This window comes from Pyrus communis, chromosome 12, assembly GCF_041283825.1.
Source record: "Pyrus communis isolate YQ-2024b chromosome 12, ASM4128382v1, whole genome shotgun sequence".
In the NCBI taxonomy this organism is placed as follows: domain Eukaryota; kingdom Viridiplantae; phylum Streptophyta; class Magnoliopsida; order Rosales; family Rosaceae; genus Pyrus; species Pyrus communis.
This window is the reverse complement of record NC_142576.1, coordinates 1672484-1695891: the sequence shown is the minus strand read 5'-3', so window position 1 is coordinate 1695891 and position 23408 is coordinate 1672484. Positions and strand designations below refer to the sequence as shown.

Genomic DNA, 23408 nt, shown 5'->3' with positions numbered 1-23408 from the left:
ACAAACTTGTATATAAATCATCGTTCACACTATTTATTTTCACCTTCAACTAAGGGTGGGCAATAGGAATCGAAAACCAAAACCGAAACACGAATCGAATCAGACCGCACCGAACAGTTTGGTTTTGCGATTTTGAAACGGTTGCGGTTACAAAACCAAACCACGGCAAAGAAAACGGTTTGGTTTTAGTTTTGGGTTTTCAAAACTGCATTGAAACCGCACCATATAGTGAATGTTATGTTTTAAATCATCCAATTTTGCACCACTATTCGACATCATTGCCTTGAACTCACTGCTTGCATCTGTCCGTCTCTCTCTTTCTTAAAACTCATCTTCATTTCTTCCACAGTAGGCATCAGTGCCCCGAACTTATTGATTGCATCTCTGCGTGCGACTTGGCTGCTTACATCTCTGCGACCTCACTGACCTTTTTATCCATGGTTGTAGTGTGGTTCATGCCATCGTAGGGCTTTAATGGCCTTAGTGGGACTATTATATCCATCCCATAGCTTCCAGCATAATATACATTACTTAACTGTACAAATCCTTTTACCTGTAGAACCAAATTAAATGAGAAAATTCTTTTATGTGCAACACAGTGTTTATTGATGAACATTTCAAAATTTTTCGAGATTATATTGATGACTTAATCATTACCTTATCTCTACTATTTTCACTAATTACTGCTATTGGAAAATACTTGGCAAGAATTGTCATAACATCACCAACTAAGTCCAAATGGCTAGAAGTATAACGTACCACCCAGGAATTATAAGCTAAATATGAGGAGAGTGGTCTATTAGGGTAGAGATGTCATGCAGGTTTGACAGTCTTATGCATAAATAGGTGTATATTTTAAATTGTACATTTTTTTCTCAAAAACCAAACCGAAACCTTTTGAAATCGCACCGAACCGAACCAAATGGTTTGGTTTCATTTCGGTTTTGGCTTCAAAACTGCACCGCAAAAAGTTTCGACTTCGGTTGCGGTTTCACTCAAAACCACACCAAACCGCACCGCGCCCACCCCTACCTTCGACTCACTATGAAGTTTGAAAACTAAAGGAATACCCACTTTCCGTTAATATTCCTGAGGGTGGAACCTATTCAACAATGTTTTGGGCCTCATTACTATATTTTTCACTGATTTATTTAGTTTTCGACTTAAATAGTCTACTAAATGTACATTTGTTGCTCAATAAATCGCAAATCTGCTTCCAAATGCCTTATAAAATTTTCCTTAATGCTCACGAAAAGTATTTCGCGAAAATAAAAAATTTGCATTTTTGACAAAAATCGTGGTTTTTAGTCGGTTTTTACAAATTTGTACATAACTCGTCGTTTAAACTATTTATTTTCACCTTCGCCTCACCGTGAAATTTAAAAATTAAAGTAATACTTTCCGTTAACATTCTTGAGGGTGGAACCCTATTTTAATAATATTTTTTGCCTCACTACTATATTTTTCACTATTCTTTTAGTTTTCAACTAAAATAGTCTACTAAGTATACATTTGTTGATCAAGAAATCAGAAATCTGCTTCAAAATGCCTTATAAAATATTCTTTAATGCTCACAAAAAATATTTCATGAAAAAAAAAATCGCATTTTTGACAAAAAAATGTGGGTTAACACCCACAGTTTTTAGTCAGTTTTTACAAAGTCGTATATAAATTGTCGTTCAAACAATTTATTTTCACATTCTCCTCACCGTGAAATTTGAAATTTAAAGTAATACTCTCCGTTAATATTCTAGAGGGTGGAACCCAATTTTAACAATGTTTTGGGCTTCAACTGACACACCCCGACCCAGAAAGTCCACTTGGACCCTGAATCGAGCTGTGCTGGTCGACACCTGGAAGGTGATGAAGCCATAAAATGTGATAGTGTATAAAAAGTGAATAAATTTGAATCTAAAAGTGTCTAAATACCAGAGTGCGCTACGAGTGGGAGCGAACCCATTTCACACGCGATGTCCAAGCATAAGTAAGGTACAGTAGTGTGGGTAAAAATCATACCCTTAAAAGTAGTCACCAATACTAAGATTAGCTATATATCCTCGTCGGCACACACGCGGTCAGGGTTAGGCTCTGATACCAAATTGTCACATCCCGGCCCGATGGCGGATCACTTCCCGAGCCCGCTCCACCACCGTAGCACGATATTGTCCGTTTTAGGCCCACTACGCCCTCACGTTTTTGTTTTTGGGAACTCACGAGCAACTTCCCAGTGGGTCACCCACCATGGGATTGCTCTAGCCCCCTTCTCGCTTAACTTCGGAGTTCCTACGGAACCCGAAGCCAGTGAGTTCCCAAAATGCCTCGTGCTAGGTAGGGATGGGAATACACATATAAGGATCACTTCCCTGGGCGATGTGGGATGTCACATCAATACTACATGTTTCAATTATTTTTTTAGTTTCTACTAAATATACATATGTTGCTCAATAAATCTTAAATCCGCTTTCAAATGCCTTGTAAAGTTTCCTTAATGCTCACGGAAATATTTCACGAAAACAAAAATTTTGCATTTTTGACAAAAGACATGGGTTAAAACTCACGGTTTTCAGTCGGTTTTTATAAATTTGTACATAAATCGTGATTCAACCTATTTATTTTCACCGTCGCCTCACTGTGAAGTTTGAAAATTAAAGTAATACTTTCCGTTAAGATTCTTGAGGGTGGAACCCCATTTTAACAATGTTTTAAGCCTCACTACTATATTTTTCATTATTTTTTTAGTTCGACTTAAATACTCTACTAAATATACATTTGGTGCTCAATAAATCGTAAATCTGCTTCCAAATGCCTTATAAAATTTTCCTTAATGCTCACGGAAAATATTTCACGAAAATAAAAAAATTGCATTTTTGAAGAAAAAAAACGTGTGTTAACACTCACGGTTTTTAGTCGGTTTTGCAAATTTGTACATAAATAACCGTTCAATCTATTTGTTTTCACCTTCGCCTCATTCTGAAGTTTTGAAAAGTAAGATGAGACTTTCCGTTGAGATTCTTGAGTAGAACCCCATTTGACAATGGTCTGGGCCTCGCAACTATATTTTTCATTTATTTTTTTAGTTTTCAACTAAAATATTCTACTGAGCTAAATATACATTTTTTGCTTAATAATTCGTAAATTTGCATCTAAATACTTTATAAAGTTTTCTTAATGCTCGTGGAAAATATTTCGCAAAAAAAAAAAAAAGAAAAAAAAAAAAAAAATTTTGACAAAATAAGTGTGGGCTAGCACTCACGGTTTTTAGTCGGTTTTGCAAATTCGTACATAAATCATTGTTCAATCTATTTATTTTCACCTTTTCCTTACCGTGAAATTTTGAAAATTTAAGGTAAAACTTTCCGTTGAGATTCTTGAGGGTGGAACCCTATTTGACAATGTTTTGGTCCTCACTATTGTATTTTTCACTTATTTTTTCAATTTTCGGCTTAAATATTCTACTAAGTATACATTTATTGCTGAATAAATCATAAAATCACTTCCAAACACCTTATAAAGTTCTCCTTAATACTCACGGAAAATATTTCGCAAAAATATAAAATTTTCATTTTTTTTCCTTAAAAAACATGGGTTAACATTCCCAGTTTTTAGTCTACATAAATCTATTTACTTTTACCTTCGCCTCACTATGAAGTTTTGAAAATTAAGGTGAGACTTTCCATTGTGATTCTTGAGTGTAGAACCCCATTTGAAAATATTATCGGCTTCACTACTGTATTTTTCACTTATTTTTTTAGTGTTAGGCTTAAATATTCTACTAAGTATACATTTGTTGCTCAATCAACCGAAAAACTGCTTCCAAAATCCTTAAAAAGTTCATGAAAAATATTTTGAGAAAATAAAATATATGCATTTTTGTCAAAAAAACATGGGTGTTAGCAGGCTCGACGCACGTAAAATGAGATGAACTCAGCTCACGCAGAGCGAGGCGAACCATGACATGCAAAACAAGTCGAGCTCCACTCACAGAAAATAAGCTAGAGTTCTGGATGCAAAACGAGGCAAGCTTTTCTCACAAAAATAAGATTGGATACGTCGCACAAATTGGGGCCAGCCCTGCCCACGAAAAACAAGGTTGGCACCATGCACGCCAAAACGGTGCGGGCTCCATGGACGTAAAAAGGGGCGGGCCTCTGGCACGCAACAATGCAGACACCTCACATGCAAAATGAGGCGAACCCAGACATACAAGATGAGGCGGGCTTTGCGTACGCAGAACGAGGCGAACTCCAAGGTGTCTAAAAAATAAGTTGGGCTCCACGCATATAAAAATATATTTTGAAGAATATGAATATGATAGTTTGTTGTAGGGGTAAGAGAAATAAAAGAAAAATTAGCAAAAATGTAAAAAAAATTATTCAAATTCTTGAGGGTGGCAGAAAGTCAAGGTGACTTTCTGGCAGCCACAAAGTCATGCGTGACTTTCTTCCACCCGCAAGAATTTGAATTATTTTTGTTAATTTTTCTTTTATTTCTCTTACCACTACAACAAACTATTAAATTCATGTCTTCAAAATTTATTTTCCTGTGCAAAAATCTATCATAATTCATATTTAAACACTTGCAATCAACGATTTAAAACCTAAATTTAAAGATGTTTGAACCTTTTTTTTTTTGTTAATTTTTCTTTTATCTAAATCTAAACTACATATTAATAGAACCTTCTTTGTCAACCAAAAAATGATGAAAGACTATTGAAAAAAACAAAATTTTGCTATTTTTTGTATAAACTTCACCTATAGGTGATTTTAAGACTATCTTTCATTTATTTTTTTAGTTTTAGGCTTAAATATATTGCTAAATATAATTTTTTTGCTCAATAAATCGTAAATCCACTTCCAAATATTTTATAAAGTTTTCATTAATGCTTGCGGAAAATATTTCGCAAAAATAAAAAATTTCATTTTTGACCCAAAAAACGTAGGTTAACCACTAACGGTTTTTAGTCGGTTTTGCAAATTCGTACATCCGTTCAATCTATTTATTTTCACCTTCGCCTCATTGTAAAGTTTTGAAAGTTAAGGTTCCATTGAGATTCTTGAGGGTGGAACCCCATTTGACAATGTTTTGGTCCTCACTATTGTATTTTTCACTTATGTTTTCAGTTTCCGACTTAAATATTCTACTAAGTATACATTTGTTGCTCAATAAATCATAAAACTGCTTCCAAACACCTTATAAAGTTTTCCTTAATGTTCACGGAAAATATTTTGCAAAAACAAAAAGTTTTATTTTTTGACCAAAAAAAGTGGGTTAACACTCACGATTGTTAGTCAGTTTTACAAATACGTACATAAATCATCGTTTGATCTATTTGTTTTCACGTTCGCATCACCGTGAAATTTTGAAAATTAAGGCAAGACTTTCCATTGAGATTCTTGAGGGTGGAACCCCATAAACATAAAAAATGACTGATGCATATTACCCTAATCAATTAACCTAATTCACGTGTCTCCTGCATAAATTATATACAAAATGAGAACGTCATTCTGGGCTTTGGGCTACAGTTTGGTTTAGAAAACCACTTCAAATTTCCAAGTAAAGCCCAAATTGGTGGAAAATGGATTCTTTTCTTGTTAGATGGACTATTGAGGAGCTCAGGACTCGAGAAAAACCTTTCTTATTGTTGACGATTTATATGGAAAGAAAATAACACAAAAAAGTTATACAATCTTATGTTGGAATTTAACCTTTTGACTTTGTTTTGCCCCCCACTTTGTTTCTTTTTTTTTTTTTTTTCTTTTTTTGGATATGAGCAGCAATTGTGGTTGGCTATACCTATCAAGGTGGATGTGCCCTGCTAACTGGAGGGCTTAGGTCAATATTTTAGCTTTAATGTGACTTCAGTATTGAGATGATAATGTATTTCTCACCTTCTTGACTTACTTTTTTATACAATCAAACAATTTAATGTTTTACTTAGTTACAAGTTCATGCTACTGGGCACTTAGTTACAAGCTCATGTTACTAGGTTCGGCTGCAAAACACCATCAAAATGTAAGCATACCCCATCCATACAATACATGATTGCAACTTCAGAAGGAATGGGTGAAAAAGATCAATGAAATGATTGATACAAGCACTTCTACAAAAACAAAAGTTCGCTACAGAAAGACCCACTCACCTCATTACATTTTATTTTACAGCTTTGAGCTTTTTACTTTTTTTCCATCGCATGAATCTCTCACTTTCTCTGTCTGCACTTCACCCAAGTTATCGGGTTCTTTTTCTTCCTTTGCATGTGAAGATCTCATGTCACGTCAACAAGGCACGTCAATAACAATATTTTTAATAAACAGATAAAGTCTGTTGATTAGATAGTGCATCCGCTCTTTAACCCTAGTTTGAATTCTAATCTCCGTGAATTATGATAGCACATTTTCAAAAGTTTTTCAACTCACTTAACCACTTAGTCATTTTTTATATTAAAGTTGATGATCCATGATCCAAGATTAAGCAAAACCATATCTTGATACGTTTGAAGTGGTCCCTGCATTGGTTAGATATTCAAGGGAAGAGGATCCCCTCTAGATTCATTTTGTGGGGATCTTAGTGATCTCTACATTTTAACCGTTTATCGTATATCGTACGGTCAGTTTTCGTTAGGTACTATTTGTGTGTAATTTTAAATAAATAAAAAAAAGTCAAATGATTTATGTCTGCCCAATGCACGATGAATGACTAAAATGTGAGAATCCCTAAAATCCTTACAATTTAGATTCGGATGAGGTTCAAATAAATATTCAAGGGGTGATTTATTATAAAATAGGACCAAGGAGAAGCTTACACATATCATTTAATCATAGTATAAAAATCACATAATATCAATTTTAATAATGTTAAGACCAACCATGAAGAATTAATATTATTATTGACCTTCATGTGAGTACTCCCATGCCGATCCAATTATAGTTCAATGCACTCTGTATCAGCTAGGAATTATTATTATGTTTTAATAAAAGCGATATTCTAACTGATTTATGATACCGCGAGGAGAGAGAGCAACGGTTGATTCAAAAAAAATTATTAGAGGGATTAATAAGAATAGCGCGGTCTGCGCAAAATTTTTTGGATGAAATAGCATGCTAATTTTGTCTGTGAGGCATTTCATCAAGTACTTGGTAGGTTTAAAGTCATTTTCCAAGCCATATTGCACTTACGTCGACAAATGACAATGATTTTCGAGCAAACATGTCGACTGATGTATATAGTTTTTGAGCGAGCATGTCCATAGTTGATGACATATGTCGAGTGATATTATCGACAGATGCCCATACCAACGTATGGAAAGGTACGAGGCTAGCAGCTGCTCTGTCTAGTGTCATCTTACACTTTGTAGAGAAGTTGGAGGACAACATCCAGGGAGATTTCAGAATTTCAAAGGACATCACCTAACTCTACATGGAGGATTTATGAGCTTTTTTTTTGTGGGGGGGGGGTGTCAGCTGACACATCTTGTTACTTAGTGGATCCGACCCTAGAAGAGAGATTGAACTCGAAAATTGCATGACACAGTAATTAAAGAGAATTACCTTAACCATCAAAATAATTCATGATGTGCAATTTTATTGTTTGATAAAGTGTTATTGTATTGTTTGATAAAGAAGCTAGGAATATTGTTTTGTCACATAGTTATGTAATTCAAAGTGGTGGCCAACAAAAAAAATGATGGCACATCAAGATGATGGAAGAAGCAGTTGCTGGTTGGGCCTCATTTGACTACGGCTTAAAGTAAGTCTCTTCTTATTTGGTACTACTACTCCTTGGCTTTTTGTTGTTTAGGGTATCAACTAGGGCTAGCTTTTGCTTTGGGTACAAATAGACCTAGCATGATACTATCTACTACAAGATTCAAACTTGAGATTTCATTTTTTAATATTGTGAAAGAAAGAATGACTAAACTAATAATTAGTTGGTATGTCGACATGTTTCTTAATCTATATTCTTCGGACTATAAGTTTTATTACTTCTTGTTTTCATTATCTACATTTAGAAATTTCCGTTATGGAAAAAGAAAAGTTCTTTTGAATTTTTTGATATTCAAATATCTATTTACACAACTTAAATTACATGTGATACAAAGGCAGAAAAAATGTAACTTAAACCGTTATTAAATATCTATGTTATTTTTTATCCTGTAAAATAAGTAGATTTTTTTTTTAAATTTTATGAAGCACCTAACTCTTGGTGTGCCGCTAGCATTACAATCGAGTTATATTATTCTCCAGTCTCCACTTTGGTGTGCCCACGAATACTGATTTCAATATCAAATTATTGTTTACCAATAATCATTGTGTGGTTTAGTCAAAGTACTCACCCCGATATCTTGTATATCAAAAAGATAAACACTCTTGGTATACTTTCCATGTAGGATTAAAGAGGGAGACCAAAAGGCTAATCCCAACAACAAATTAAAAGGACGGTTATAATCGTACATAGGTTGCTTTTTCTCCGATACTTTTATGGCTTGCTTGTCTCTTATCCTTCTTTATTTGAAGTATAATATCTTGTAAACCCCACATATCCATGCACCCTCCTCAATCAACTCCTACTCCCAACACATGCACTTTACTATTTTGCCCTAATTAACAACTTCCCTTTCCATCCTTCATAAATTGACTCCACCTCAACCGTCCGTTATAAAAATGTTAGGAAAATAAAACAAATCAGAGTTGGCTAGAGTAGTTTGTTCTTATCAATACACTTATGTTCGAATCTGAAGAAAAGTTGAGGTTTCATCATAAAATCAATTGACATTATAAGGAGTAGTTTAAGTTCTTATAAGTCTTTGCATAATTTGTCTTTTCATCGACGTAGACTCTATAATGTTCACATCCTCACACGTCCCTCACGTGTGATGAATTTTCAAGCCAAATACATGGACAACACGAATTGGGTGACATAGAGCACGTGTGACCTTTGAGCTTCACACGTGGGGCAACCTGCTCCGATACCATGAAAAAAGTTAAGGTTCCATTATAAAATTAATTAGTAATATGAGGAGTAGTCTAACCTCTTATAAACTCTTGTAAGGTTTTTCTTTCACTCGATATGAGACTCTTTAACCTTCGCATGCTCAGAAGATACACTCTCTATAATTTAATATAAACCATCGCTCGAATAAGAAAAAAAAATTGAAAACATATTTAAAATCTGAATCCAATAAGTACAAGAGCAATAAACAAGAGGATCAGATAATTTTGGGCTGTTTTAACCAAGAAAACTTTAATGAAAAGCTACCGATACTGTTCATTTTTTACACTAAAAAATCAATCATGATATTATTCACTTTATTCTTTTTTTTTTTTTATCGTTAAAATTCAAAATTTTTAAATTTTTTTTATTAATTTTCTTTTTAACAAATCGTGACACGTGAAAACCACGTCCTTATATGTCACAATAATGTAAGAATTGACAAAGCTTACTCATAACTTTAGCTATCCATATTCCCACACGCACAGCCAATCACGTGGGATGCACTCTCGCAACTCATGAGGTTAGTAATAAATAAAATAATAAATCTCTCAAATTGAAACGTGTATTACGATTCTTTGTGGTATTGAACTTGCATCACATGTTTGTTTACTACGACTTAATAATTTATTCGTTCTGCATCAAAATCATACGTCATTTTATTATGAGTAGTGTTATTATTATTTTCAACATTCGTATGATTCATAGGAGCAGAATTAACCAAAGAACTTAGAATCAAATGAGAATTTGGGGTCGATGTGGTTGGTTAACTATACACATCAGCCATTTTTGTTTATGTCAATGTCCATTCATTTGTGTTTCTGGTTCCATCTGTGTTTGCTCATTTGTTTTGCTTGTTTCGCTCTCATTACCCAACCAACAATTTATTAAGCGAGACAACTAATTACATATTTTATTACACATTGATGATAGTTCTTAAAACATCACATGACAAAGACTGTTCATATATTCACCAAAAAAGAGTTTACAACATCTCTACAACACATTTCAAGACATTGCTTCAAAACAAGGAGATATTTTTCAGTGTGTCCGGAATATGAGGGTGGTACACCACATATCATTGTACAATTGGAGGGACACTTGAAAAAAAAAAAAAAAAAATTTCCTCTACTTGTATAATAACATATGGCTTACCCTTCGTGGTCTGGGTATACTTAAAAGGAGGATGATTCTCTCCCATCCTAATCTCTCTCTCATTCCATCACCTTTTACTTGAACGGTTATGATTAAGACACCTCAACATCTTATATTAATTTTTTGGGTAAAGCACAAAAAACTACCTCAACTATTGGTGTCATGACACTTTCATATTCCATATTTTAAAATTGACAATGTCATAACTCATCTTTAGAATTTGGTCCAATGTTATACCTTCCGTTACTTGGCCGTTTACTTTTCAGTTAAATGCTGACATGGCTTGATTTGAGGCCCAATTTCTATTAAAAAATCATTAAAATATTATTAAAAACTAAAAAAAATTATTTAATATTTTTTAAATATTAAAATAATAAAAAAGTTAAAGTTTAAAAAAAAAAAAAAAAAAACAACCCTCGTTCGTCCCTCCCCCTTCCCCCCTCCTTTGTCTTCTCCCCATCTTCATCTTCTTTCCCCCACCTGCAACCCCCCCCCCCCCCAAAAAAAAAAAAAAAAAAAAAAATCCAATTTGTCTTCTCCCTACACCCACCCTCAGTTTGTATTCCCCGCTTTTCTCCCTCCTGCAACCCAAAAAACAAAAAAAAAAAAAAAAAAAAAAAAAACCTAGATCCTGTCGGCATGAAGATAGGTGCGCGGAGAAGGTGGATGATAGGTGCAGAAGAGGATGTGGAGAATGGATGAGAGTGGTGGATTTAGGGTTGGTAGGGGGGAAGGGGGACGAACTGGGTTGGGTTTGGTTGGGTTTTTTTTTTTTTTTTTTTTTCTTTCCTCTTATTCTTCTTCCTCCTTCTCCTTCTCCTCCTTCTTCTTCTTCTTCTTCCCCCCCAGGGGGGGGGGTGTCGATGGGTTTTCAAATTTTTTTTTTGGTTGAAGATTAAGAAGAGAAGAAGATGAAGATGGGGGGAGAGAGAGGGTTGGGAAGGGACGAACAGAGGGTTGGGTTGGATTTTTTATTTTTCTTTATTATTTTAAAAAATATTAAATAATTATTTTTTTAGTTTTTAATAATTTTTTTAATAGAAAGTGGGTTTCGAATCAAGCGACGTCAGCATTTAACTGAAAACTAAACGGCCAAGTAACCAAGGTATAACATTGGACCAAATTCTAAAAATGAAGTATGACATTGTCAATTTTAAAAAATAAGGTATGAAAGTGTCGTGACACCAATAATTGAGGTAGTTTTTTGTACTTTATCCTAATTTTTTAAAAAGACGGTAAGACAAATAACAAATTGTGACAGGAAAGGAAAGAAGGAAATGTGAATAAGAGGGAAGAAAATCCTGTTTACACTCAAAAAGCATTCCGAAACAAGAAACAAAAAAAAAAATTTAATTAATTAATTAAATGAAAAGTCCTCAAAACTAGCGCGTGAGTGAGATTTGCTCAAGAAGTTTACCTAGAACACTTGTCCAACGACTCTTTGCAGAATCAAATACCTACCAGTGCTCCCACAATACCAACTCGTACAGATTTTCAAATTCTAAACAGAGAGAGAAAGCCTGAATATCAGGATCCTCTCCTCAGCTATGGGGTGAGAATCTTCTTGAGCAAGTCTATCGAATTGTTTAAATTTTATCCAACTGCTACAAACAAGAGGTTTTTTTTAAAAATTATAATAATTATAATTGTTGGATAAAATTTAAATGATTGAACTTGTTTAAGAGGATCTTCATCTTTAGCTCATGAGAGGATTCTGATCCATGAATTGGCAACACTATTCAGTGGTCAGGACAAAAGGTAGTCCGTCCTGGCTGCGGTCAAAAGTCATTCTTGTACTGCGACTACGCGGTATAAGTGTACATATTTGTCGTGATTTAGTATTGTAATTTAATAGTTTTTTTTTTTTTTTCACTTATTGAGAGATAGATCCGATTCTCGTTAAAAATAAATTTAAACCATATTATTATTAGTCTATTATGAGGCTAAATTCACTATCCTTTTTATTAATATAAATAATATCGTCTGTTAAAAAATAATGTACATATTTGAATGTTGTAACAATTTATGTTTTAGATAAACTTCAAGACAAGAAAAGTTAAAAACCGTCAATTCATATCCTATCCATAGATGATTAAACGATTTTTAATTATATCCCATATTTAGCAAAAGTAATCGTTGAAAAATATACTCTTTCAACCAGGACACAACTTGAATGAACTTGCCTGTTTGAGATTACTTTTAAGAGGACTAAATATTTTCGATGTTAAGAGATTCTCCTAACAACATTTGAACAAAAAAAAAAATTAAAAACTCGAATCACAAAAGTGTTTTTTGAAAAAGCGCATGCCAACTAGTTGAGGCACTTTTCCTAAAAAAACTCTTAAAATTTGATAATAATTTCAACATGTTTCTTGAAAATTAATTTCAACAAAACGCTTATGAACAGAAATACATCCAACAAAACGAACCCGGAAGCATTATTTTTTGAAATACTGTGTGCGATGCAAGTTATTATTGTTTCTTAAAAACCAATTAATGTGAGACATAATCGTGCTTGCACTTCACAAAAGCCGGTGGAGGGGCCTCTTCCCCAAAAAACTCTTCTTTAAAATAACATGCAAAAATTAGGGAGCAAAAATAAAGCTTTATTCTTTTCCTTCTTTTATTTTTCCGTTTTTATGACTTAATTTCCATGAGAGTGGAGGTTTTAAAATCCCAGCTCTGAAAGCTTTCCGAGCACATATCACCAAAACAAATTTGCAAATTTGCCCTCTTCCTATAAACTCTGAGGAAAATTCCCCATTGGGTTTCAGTTTTTGGGGCTTCACTCTCTCCCTGTATCTCATGTGAGCATGTCAGCTAAAGCAAAGTTCTAGAGAGAGAAATCATGAGTGAGGAGAGAGAGTAGAGAGAGAGATGCTTTTTTTTTCCTTTCTGTTCTGTAATCTTTTCAAAAACCAACCTTTCCAGCAAAACCCAGTTGCTATATATCCCTCTTTTTGCTTCACCTTCATTAGACTACACAAGCAAGCAGCTGTCAACGTCTTTGAGGTATATATATTTTTGACATTTATCTCTGTCTCTCTCCCCTCTCCTCTCTCTGAGTGCAGCAGCTTTACTGTTTTTACTTCATATTCTCTCTGTTTCTTTGAGGTAAAGATTTAATTTTTATTTATAAATAGTGTTATTTGTTTTATATATTTTTGACATTTATCTCTCTCTCTCTCTCCTCCTCTCTCTGAGTGCAGCAGCTTTACTGTTTTTTCTTCATATTCTCTCTGTTTCTTTGAGGTAAAGATTTAATTTTTATTTATAAATAGTGTTATTTGTTTTGGCGGAGGTCTTCCCGTTGATAGTGAAACAAGTCTGCTTTTTGTCTTCTGCTTCTCTCTCTCTCTCTGTGATTTATTTTACAGCCCACATTTTTAAAGCTGGTTTCTTTAAATTTAGATTAATGGATTTTGTGCAGTAATGCATCAGGAGCCAGCAACCCAGATCAAATCAAGGCTGGATTATCAGATTTTGAAGCATTTCTGAGTTGGGTTTTTGCCCCTGGTCAATTTGAGGTAACTTCTCTGCTTCTTCTTGTTGTTTTGCTCTTGTTTTTGGTAATTTCTGAGTGGTTCTGTGGGTTTTGTGTTGTTTTTTGTGTAAGGTCACCAATCGTTTGTTAAAATTCCCCAAAGAAAGTTTGGAAAAGTGAATTGCGGTGCTTGGTTTGAAAAATGAGAGATTTCCCATCTTGTTTTGGTGAAATTGGGGTTCAGGTTGCTGATTCTTCATCATCAAATAGTAGTAGGGGTGCCCAGAATTTGGTTACTTGTATGTATCAATGCCGGTTACGAGGCCGGTCTTGCTTGATTACTGTGACTTGGAGTAGGAATTTGATGGGTCAAGGCCTTAGTGTTGGGATAGATGATTCATCAAACCAGTGTCTTTGTAAGGTTGATATTAAACCCTGGTTGTTCTCCAAGAGAAGAGGGTCCAAGAGTTTAGAAGCTTATTCGAGTCAAATAGATATATATTGGGACCTTTCATCGGCAAAATTCGGATCCGGGCCTGAACCTTTGGAGGGATATTATGTCGGGGTTGTGGTGGACAGGCAAATGCTTCTCCTTCTCGGAGACATGAGGAAAGAAGCTTTCAAAAAGACTAGTGCCAACCCTGTGCCTTTGAGTGCTGTTTGCGTTGCTAAGAGAGAGCATATTTTTGGTAAGAGGGGATTCACCACAAAGGCTCAGTTTTGCAATAATGGTCAAGTTCATGACCTTGTAATTGAATGTGACACTGTCGGCGTCAATGATCCATGCCTCCTGGTGCGCGTTGACAGCAAGCCTGTGATGCAGGTGAAGAGACTTCGGTGGAAGTTCCGAGGGAACCATACCATCTTGGTTGATGGGCTTGCAGTTGAAGTTTTCTGGGATGTTCACAATTGGCTGTTTGGTACATCACCTGGAAATGCTGTTTTTATGTTCAAGACATGCCTCTCAGCAGAGAAGTTGTGGGCTAGTCAACCAGCCTCTGATCCAAGCACGTTGCAGTGGTCATTTTCGCAGAGATTCTCGGATAGTAAGTCACAAAGTCTAGGATTCTCGCTGATTCTGTATGCTTGGAAGAATGAATAGAGGAAGTCAGATGTTCTCCATTGATTGCTAACAGAAAAACCTCTAGTGAGTGATGTTTTTCTCAGCTATGTGATTGAATTACTGCAAAAAAGATGATTATATATGATCATTTGTTTTTTCTCAACCTCTTTTGGTTTCTCTTCATGAGTAGCTTGAGCAATCAAAATACATCAGACAGTTTTGTTTTTACTGGTTGTATATGCTCCATATACCGTTAATTTCACTGTTTAATTTTTTTTTTTTTTTTTTTTTCTTTTGCCTATTGAGAATTCTATGTTAAAATCATGGATGCGCAAATATTGAAATTAATGCACTCTTACTCAGCAAATCATTGAACTTCTTATTTGATCATGTTTGCGCTAGCTATAGTGATGTTCTTTTCCAAAGTCGGAATGAATGCTAATGGACTTGGCCACATCCTATTCTTGTTAAGTAGCCATATCTGATTTTATTTTTGTAACATTTCTTTGAATTGGCCTAACTCCACTTGTATTTGGGATCATTTTATACTGCTGATTGTGTTGTGGGTATTGCTGTGCGAATACTTTGACAAGTATGAAACGGTTCAGACCCTCCATTTTACGTATTCTTGCATTTAGATGCTTGACCATCACGGAAATGTAGCTAGACTACAAGAGATTGAAAGCATGAAGTACTATGGTACTTGAATGATGTTTGTATAACTAGGTAACTGATGCTATTGAGCTTTTGAGTGAGATTAAGCAATTGACGGAGGTCTACTGCTTTTGCTTGTTGAAGTCCAGATTATAGCTTTTGGGTGCTTGTGCTAGGAATGCTTTTCTCTTGGGACGGTTCAAGCAGCCGAGATCTCACATTCACTATACAAGTCAACATAGAAGTAATGGGAATCTTTGGTCTGGAAAATTTTACAGTTGCTAGCAATCAAGTGGAAGAAAGGATATAGAAGGTTAAATTGTACATAACTGAAGGAATGTGAAGGGGTAGAATTAAGCACCCTGCACAACTTCCTGGCTTACTTTGCCTGTTTCGGGTGAAGGGTCAAATGATAATGTATGTGCTAGGCATGAATTTGTGGATAAAAAGGGGACAATTCGCAGCTGCTCTTTTTCTTGAAGCCTCGAAAAGCATCTTCTATAGCCCGAGGTCGGATACAGCACATTATCTTGTATCAAGGAGCATTGTGATGAAGAGAGTTCAACAATTATTTTGTGCTTGATTTCTCTGTAGATGTACCTGTTTACCCTATGGAGCCTGCTCATCTTGCAACACATTGTGCTTCCTTTGCATCAGGGCTCAAAATTCGACTGCATATGCTCTAGCTGAAACCCGGAACAATCACATCTTCTGCCTCTTTACCCCCTCCCCCTTCAGCCGAGCTACTTCGATACCTTCCACTATGCGTTTCCACTGTGAGTAATTTTTGCAGAAGTTTAAGCCTGTCTTAGTTGTAGTTTGGTGTTAACTCGAAATTTAAAGATGGTTGGTTGAGATTTGCATAGCATTCAAAGAGTGAGTTATTTTTGCTGAAGAAAGCTGCCAAACTTCATGCTTATTGAACCTTACACTTCATATTTTCTCTGTTGATTTATGGATGCATTCACTGGTTGAATGTTGCAGCTACGATTTTGTTGTAACAGGCACAAACCCGGCCACAAATTTGGCGTAGGCTGAGCGTTCGCGGTGGTAGGGTTAGCGCCGGAATTAGGCTAGGGTTAAGCTATTTACGGGAGAAATTTTCAAATCTCGGGTGAGTTCTTTAGCTCCTCCGAGCCAGGCCAGGTTCAGTTCCTTCAGACATTAGCTTGTGACAACCCCTAATTGGTCAAAATATTCAAAACATGTGTTGGTTAAGGATTTAAATGGATGCAATAGCCCTAATTGATGGTTTGTCATTGTTGAAATTATTTTAAAAGCAATTTTTTTTTTTTTAAAAAGCTTGGGTCAAAATTGTGTTCGGTAATTGAAAAAAAAGGTGCTTTTTGTAAAAATCATGGATTCAAAACAACAGAAAACAAAAGTAGCTCTACCTCTGCTTCTAAAAACAACATATTTTTTTTGCAACACAACAACCTCAAACTAACCCGAGGGTCTCCTTGTACTGATTTCTATAGGAGCTTTTATGTGCATTAGGTGAAGTTTGAATATTTGGTATATGTACCTAACTAGATACAAATAAATTAGAGTTTGTTGGGAATGCGTTGGTCCACTTATAGTTGCTATTGCAATTAAGCGTTGTGCATTGAATTTGAATACTTGAATGTTTGTATCAACCCATATTTTGTTTTATACTACGGAGACAGAGATTTGAACTTTAAGGGCACCTTTTAGAGCCAATTTGGCTACGCGGCACATCTATTCAACTCAAAGTGTTTATGTGTGTTGTTACTTAGTACTACGGTCTGGTGGTATTCTTCTTCACTTATAAGTGAGAGGTCTTAGGTTCAATTCTCGCCAAAGGTAAATTTTAACCACATTATTATGGCAAGTCCATTGTGAGGGTTGGCCAACTCCCCCAAATAATATTGTTTGTTCCAAAAAAAAAAAAGAAAAAAAAAAGAACTGTTTATGTCAGTGTTTGACAAAAATAACTTAAGGTGATTCTCGAGTGTTAAAGTTGTATGGATGCAATCTTCGTTGTGCATCTTGATCAAGTGTATCGTATTTTTTGTAGATTTTGATGTGATTGTAAATGTGCTCACGGGTAACAATTTTTTTTTTTTAAATCTTTCTAATAAAAGTACTTATGAGCTTAAATGCTTTTATAAAAGTAGGCCGAAACCGACTTTAAGGCTGGTCCAATTTGGGCTTGTCAACTCTAAGCTTTTTTTGAATTCTAAAAGTACTTATAAGTTATTCTCATAAAATCGTTTATGCTTCTAACAAAAATTCTTATAAAATACTTCTTATTAAAGCAAACTCAAAGCGAACCTTAAAGATTGGTTCGATTTAGGGTTTCTTGCCCCAGCCCGAAAAACCGAGTGTGAGTGTGAACTCTGTTCCGGTCGAAAATCTTCTTACACAAACAACTTACATGAAACTCAAAAAATAACATAATATTTTGGAGCACGATGGAATTTTATCGAACTCACAATCCTTAATTAAGATAGAAAAAGATATGCAAAATAAGAAAACGAAGGGGAAAGAGATGATTGCCTTTCTGCCGAACTGCCAGAGTATTTTGTTGCAGGATTATGAAAGCTACAGCTTTCGAACTATTTGCCACCCAATTTTCACACCCATTCAATTATTGATCATGTCCCAAATATATAACTTAAAAAAATTCGAAAAATATATAATATCAAAAAACGCATGTGTATTTCCATGGACTGATAAATGAATTGAAGAAGATTAATCATAAAAAATTAACAAATGGCTGTGTGAATTGCTTAACTTGACTTCAATTCAATTGAGGAGTAATACAAAACTCCACTAATCACTACCAATTAACTACAACAACAACAATCAAGTCGTACATGAAGTGGAGTTGGCTGTATGAATCTTAGAATGTCATTACGCTCAGTTTTGCATCAAGTCTTCCGTTAGCTCTAAGTACTCTATATATTCTCTTATAGTCTTTTTCAAATTCTTTATAAGTCTTTCTCTATCTTTTTCACCCTGAGCCTACCTTTTATAGTCACATATTCTAACTGGAGCATCAACTATTAACAATTTAACTATTAGGGATTTAACGACTAACAATTTAACTCCTTGACTTGACTCTATCTCTTTATCGATTCCCCTCTCTCCTAACAACTAACTATTTAACCCCTAACGCTGTATCCTTTGTTAAAAAAAAAAAAAAAAAAAAAAAAAAAAACTATTGTGGGCCGTGGTCATATTGGGCTTTTTATCTTTTGGGGTCCTATACTCATTTGCAAATGGGAGTTTAACGACATGCCGTTTATCTGAACCGAAACCTCACGAACACAAGGTCAAGGGCGGTCCCCACACCCACAGGGACAAAAGGAAAAAACAAAAAAACGAAAATCCCTCCCTTTCCCGCCTTGCCGCCCCAGTCCTCCCCCTTCTATTATTTTCACTCTGTTTCTCTCTCTAAAATTCTATAGAGAGAGAGAGAGAGATTTGATGCGGCGGAGCTTCATCTCCGACCATGGACACTCCGCTGAAGAATCAGATCACCCCCACCACTCCTCTTCCTGCTAAATACGAGGTCTTTTTTTTTTTCAATTTTTTTATGAATTAATTTTTTTTTTCCTGGGTCAAATGGGTTCTGCTGGGTTTAGTTTTTTCATGTTCTTCAATTTATTTGCAAATTTAAAATTTTGGTTTAAAATTTTAAAATCTGGATTCGAATCAAGTTTTAATTTTTGTCACTTCCCACTGTTCATTTTCCACTTTGCAGAAATGGGTTTGTTGTAATTTTTCAGAATTTTGTATGATTCCTGCAAAACCCTTCGATTCCTTCTCAATCTTTCGAGATCGGTTGCGTTTTCTAGGCCGTAGAGTGCGAAATGATTCCTGTTTGATGATTTCTGCAGGATTCCCCTGTGTTCAACTACATTAGCAATCTTTCCCCAATTGAGCCGGTGAACTCCGCAGGAAACGATCATCACACTTTCAACTCCCTAGCTTTTGCATCTCTTCCTTCTATTTTCGCTTCGCCGCAGAATCTTTCGGTCCCAGAAACACAGTTCTTACTTAGAAGGTAAGGTTTTAACCATATCTTTTCTTCCTGCGTTGCTGATTTTACTACTTTTAATTGTACTAGTGTTTGATGTTTTGTTCATGTTGTCAGGCATCACTTCTCTGATTCACCGAAACCCGAGTCCTTCCAGAGTGGAAACCGAAACAGTAAAAGTGATGGAGTTCCGGTTTCAGTTGAGCAAGCGTATTTAGGTACTGACCAACCGGAATGCTTTTCATCCGGAAGTTCTTCAGATGTAGAGGTAGCTAGTGCAGTACCAACTGAGAATTTGGAACCACCGGTTGAGTTTCTAAATACCTTGAAGTATAGTTCTGGTAGCCCACATAGAAATGGTGTACATCATTCGAAAGGAAGGCACTCGCTTTTCGAGAGGGATACACATTTGCGCAGAATTCTGAGAGTTGAGCAGAAGAAAGATGCAGCCGCATGCGATCTGGTGAGGTTGATTTCTGATGATCAGTTAAAATTTGATTTGACAACCATTAAGGAGAAATGTGCGAGGCATGTTCCTAAACCAGTAGATCCTGGAGAAATCTCTTTTATGTCAAACATCCTACGAGACAATGATATTGAAGTAGAGGAATCTGCTGGTCCTATCGATTCTAGTGAAGAATGCGAATTGGGAAAGGTCAGTAATCAACCAGAAGGTATTCGGGGAACTAAGGAAACAGATCAAGCTCCGGCGATACTTTCTGGAACTTTACTGGATAAGTTAAATGTTAATGATCCAAGTGGTATTGTGGATAAAAAGTCGCTGAATTGTATACATTCCAGCTGCAAGGTAATATACTGGTTTGGACAATATTTTTTGTTGAACTGAGTTTCATACTTTTTCGATTTGATGGAAATGCAACAATTTTGTTTGACCTTGTGCAGCCTAGTTCTCAGTCATACGCAATACGCAGGCGCTGTTTGGATTTTGAAAGGCCAGCAGCTCACCAAAGGAAATCAATAGATGCTAGTGGCGGTTCTTTAGCCTTACCGCAGTCCAGTTGTGAAGTCGCCTCTGTCGAAAATCAGTTGGTTCAAACTATAAAAGGTTGTGATTATTCATCTTCAAGGTTACCTGGCATTGGTTTGCACTTGAATGCTCTTGCAACTTCGAGTGAAAGTAACTTAAGTAAGGTTGTCAAGCATGATATTTCTCAGAGTCGAGCTATAAATTTTCCAGACTCCAAGATATCTAGTACTTCTTTGACTCCCAGTGAGGTTTCTCGTGATGAATCATGTAAAAATAAAGCTCAGGTTGCAGAAACTCCTCCCCAAGTATGTGCAGCAGTTGGTCAAGAACATGACTGTAATAGTCCTGAGAAGAAAAGGCATGCGCCTTAAATTTTAATGACTATTCGTATTCTTTACTTCTATCCATCTGAATGCCGTTGTTTTAACGTTTGATAACTTGCAGGCTTAGGTTGCAGCCTGTTGGAGAAAGTTTGGCTTGCAAGCGCTGTAACTGTAAGAGATCAAAATGTTTGAAACTGTGAGTTTTGTGCATACCTTATCTATCAAACTATGAGTTTATGTATGCAGTATATCGACTAATTAGCAGTTTAGCGTTTGGTAATCAATTATAATTTTCCATTTTCGCTGTTTGCCTTGTACACTATGGATTGGTTCTTTCCATTCATCTCTTACTTTGACCTCCCATGTTCTCATTGCAGTTATTGCGATTGTTTTGCTGCTGGTCTCTACTGTATTGAGCCTTGTTCATGTCAAGAATGCTTCAACAAGCCTAATTATGAGAATATTGTTTTAGAGAATCGCAAACTAATTGAATCTCGCAACCCACTTGCATTTGCTCCCAAAGTAACTGCAAGCGCCGTTGCTATTCCACAGCACGGGGTTAGAAATTATAACCGAGATCATCTGTTGCATTTGCATTGTCCTATAAATTATAATCATGTAGACTCACAATGTTGCCTATGCAGGAGGAAACTAACTCGACTCCGTCTTCAGCTAGGCATAAAAGGGGATGCAATTGTAGAAAATCAAGTTGCTTGAAAAAGTACTGTGAATGCTTCCAGGTACCGAGTTTTGGCCTCTTTTGTATGAATGTAACGCTCTTGTAAATCTATTAAAGTTTTTGGTATATATCTACCAACTGATATGGTCCATGGACCCTTCGATTTTCTTACCAAGGGTGGTGCTGGATGCGGCATCCTCTGCAGATGTGTAGGGTGTAAGAACACTTTTGGCCGGAAAGATGGTGAGCAAAGTCATACAAAATTTAACTAATCATTTCATGTTCTAATAGGATTCACAATTTGTGTACCTTTAATTTATTCTTTTTCTTTATCCAATAGAATCTAAACAAGCTGAAGTTGGAGGAGATGAATCAGTAGTTCCGAATATGGATGCACTGAATGTCAGTTTACCGACAGTAAGGGATCAAGATCTCCCAATGGCACGTTCGAGGATTTTCAGGTTTTCGACTCACTTATTTGTTAGACTGTATGTAACTTCTTTGAGATATATTGTAAAATGTTTGAAGGTTATTTTGTTTTGCAGACCTCCTCGAGACCAATTGACATCCTCTTCTAACGGGAAACAGAAAATATTTTCTCTGCATTCTGTGGTATCATCTCCTCAGCTCGAAAAGCATCTTCAGGCAATTCCTGAAGACGGAACTCTTGAGACGTTGGCTAGCAGTGGCTCACATAAGTCAACCTCTCCAAACTCAAAGAGGGTATCGCCTCCTCACAGCGGCAGCGAGTTTGGGTCAGCTTGGAGGGGCGGCAGGAAGTTAGTTCTGAGATCCATTCCACCATTCCCGACTCTGGAATCACCACGAAAGCAGTGACTTGCTCCACGATAGAAGTCTAAGAAACTGAAGTCGAAGGAGAAAAATCAGGAAATCGGAAAAAGGGTGCAGAAAAAAGAAGAGAGACTTGTTCTTGCTCTCGCAATTCAGGAAGATGGAAATCGCCGTATGGGCTGGTCCAAGTCCAACCAAGAAAAACATGGGACTTTTTGCATGAATTATGACTGGTAGTTTACGGACAGCAGCAAGGGATCAAGATCTCCCAATTATTTGGCTTTCCCAACTCTTGAATCAACACGAAAGCAGTGACTTAGGCCACAAGCTTCAGTCACGCACTCCACTTCAACGCATATTCTCTGCTGCATAGTTGTGATACAAAGATGTGGCTTCTTGCAATCTTTATGTTACGAATACTGAATCACTGATGGCGTTAACCGTTACTCCTAAAACGATGTCAAGTTTTGTAATACGTTTGTGTTTCTCTTAAGAGGAGGAGGAAAAGTAGATTACTTCTTACCCGGAACCCTTTTTTCTTCAAAATCTTTAACCACTCTAAAACTGGAGCATGTGACGGTAACTCAAATCTGTCTTTCCTATCCTTGATTTCCCTTCAGGAGGATGCCTTTCCCCCGCACTCGAGAATTTGTCAATTGTTTCGTGTTCTACTGCTGCTGCTGCTGATGCTGACGATTTCTATGTCATGAGGATGACCGCTGTGGGTCTCAGATCTTTGGAAGTTATCGATTGGCATTGCAAAGCAAAATTACTGCTATTGCTAAAAATCTTGAATCCGTAACCATTGTTTCAAGGAGGCTAGACTCGATGCCTCAAAGCGAATGATTTGTAGGTTTGAGATCGGAGCACCTTCCTTTCCTGCATTCGGGCGAAAGGAGGCCATGTAGAACTTTTCAGGTCAACGGCCCACTCTAACAATATTGATATTGTCCCTACTTAACCACCTGCACAATCTTCAGGTGCAAAGTTTTATCACAAAAAATCTCGATGTTAGTTAAAGTGGGGTAATTCTATATAAATGGGTTCTCTTCTTCCCTCTTGGCCGATGTGGGACAATTGGAGGTTCCAACACGTTTATGTATGCTGAATGTTTTTCTTTCGAAAATTATATGTATGCTGCTTATTGCTGTGAATATGCCGCATGAATTTATCATCAATGTTTAGTATACGCTATTGTTTCAATGTCATTATCTTCACTTCCTCCAAGACAGGGGAGTCAAATTACATGTATGCTTATTGTTGATAAATTCGTTTG

At 36.1% G+C, this 23408-nt stretch overlaps 2 protein-coding genes across 10 annotated transcripts; both read left to right on the top strand.

Moving 5' to 3' along the window:
* Nucleotides 1-12656: 12656 nt before the first annotated feature.
* Nucleotides 12657-16273, top strand: LOC137745560 (uncharacterized). Of its 9 annotated transcripts, none has more exons than XM_068485523.2 (5): nucleotides 12657-13155; nucleotides 13353-13395; nucleotides 13574-13670; nucleotides 13760-14774; nucleotides 15489-16273. In XM_068485523.2, exon 4 carries the CDS (start codon nucleotides 13830-13832, stop codon nucleotides 14727-14729), a length of 900 nt encoding a protein of 299 aa, XP_068341624.2. In that variant the 5' UTR covers nucleotides 12657-13155; nucleotides 13353-13395; nucleotides 13574-13670; nucleotides 13760-13829; the 3' UTR covers nucleotides 14730-14774; nucleotides 15489-16273. The 9 variants fall into 9 exon arrangements, with proteins under 9 accessions (XP_068341624.2, XP_068341627.2, XP_068341626.2 ...); XM_068485526.2 differs by having other exon boundaries at nucleotides 15521-16043; XM_068485525.2 differs by having other exon boundaries at nucleotides 15494-15635.
* Nucleotides 16274-18701: 2428 nt separating this feature from the next.
* LOC137746325 (protein tesmin/TSO1-like CXC 2) lies at nucleotides 18702-22661 on the top strand. Its single transcript, XM_068486411.2, has 10 exons — nucleotides 18702-18882; nucleotides 19211-19377; nucleotides 19468-20158; nucleotides 20254-20696; nucleotides 20783-20857; nucleotides 21039-21219; nucleotides 21306-21401; nucleotides 21517-21583; nucleotides 21681-21801; nucleotides 21886-22661. The coding sequence occupies exons 1-10, from the start codon at nucleotides 18823-18825 to the stop codon at nucleotides 22175-22177; spliced, it is 2193 nt and encodes a 730-aa protein (XP_068342512.2). The 5' UTR covers nucleotides 18702-18822; the 3' UTR covers nucleotides 22178-22661.
* Nucleotides 22662-23408: the final 747 nt, after the last annotated feature.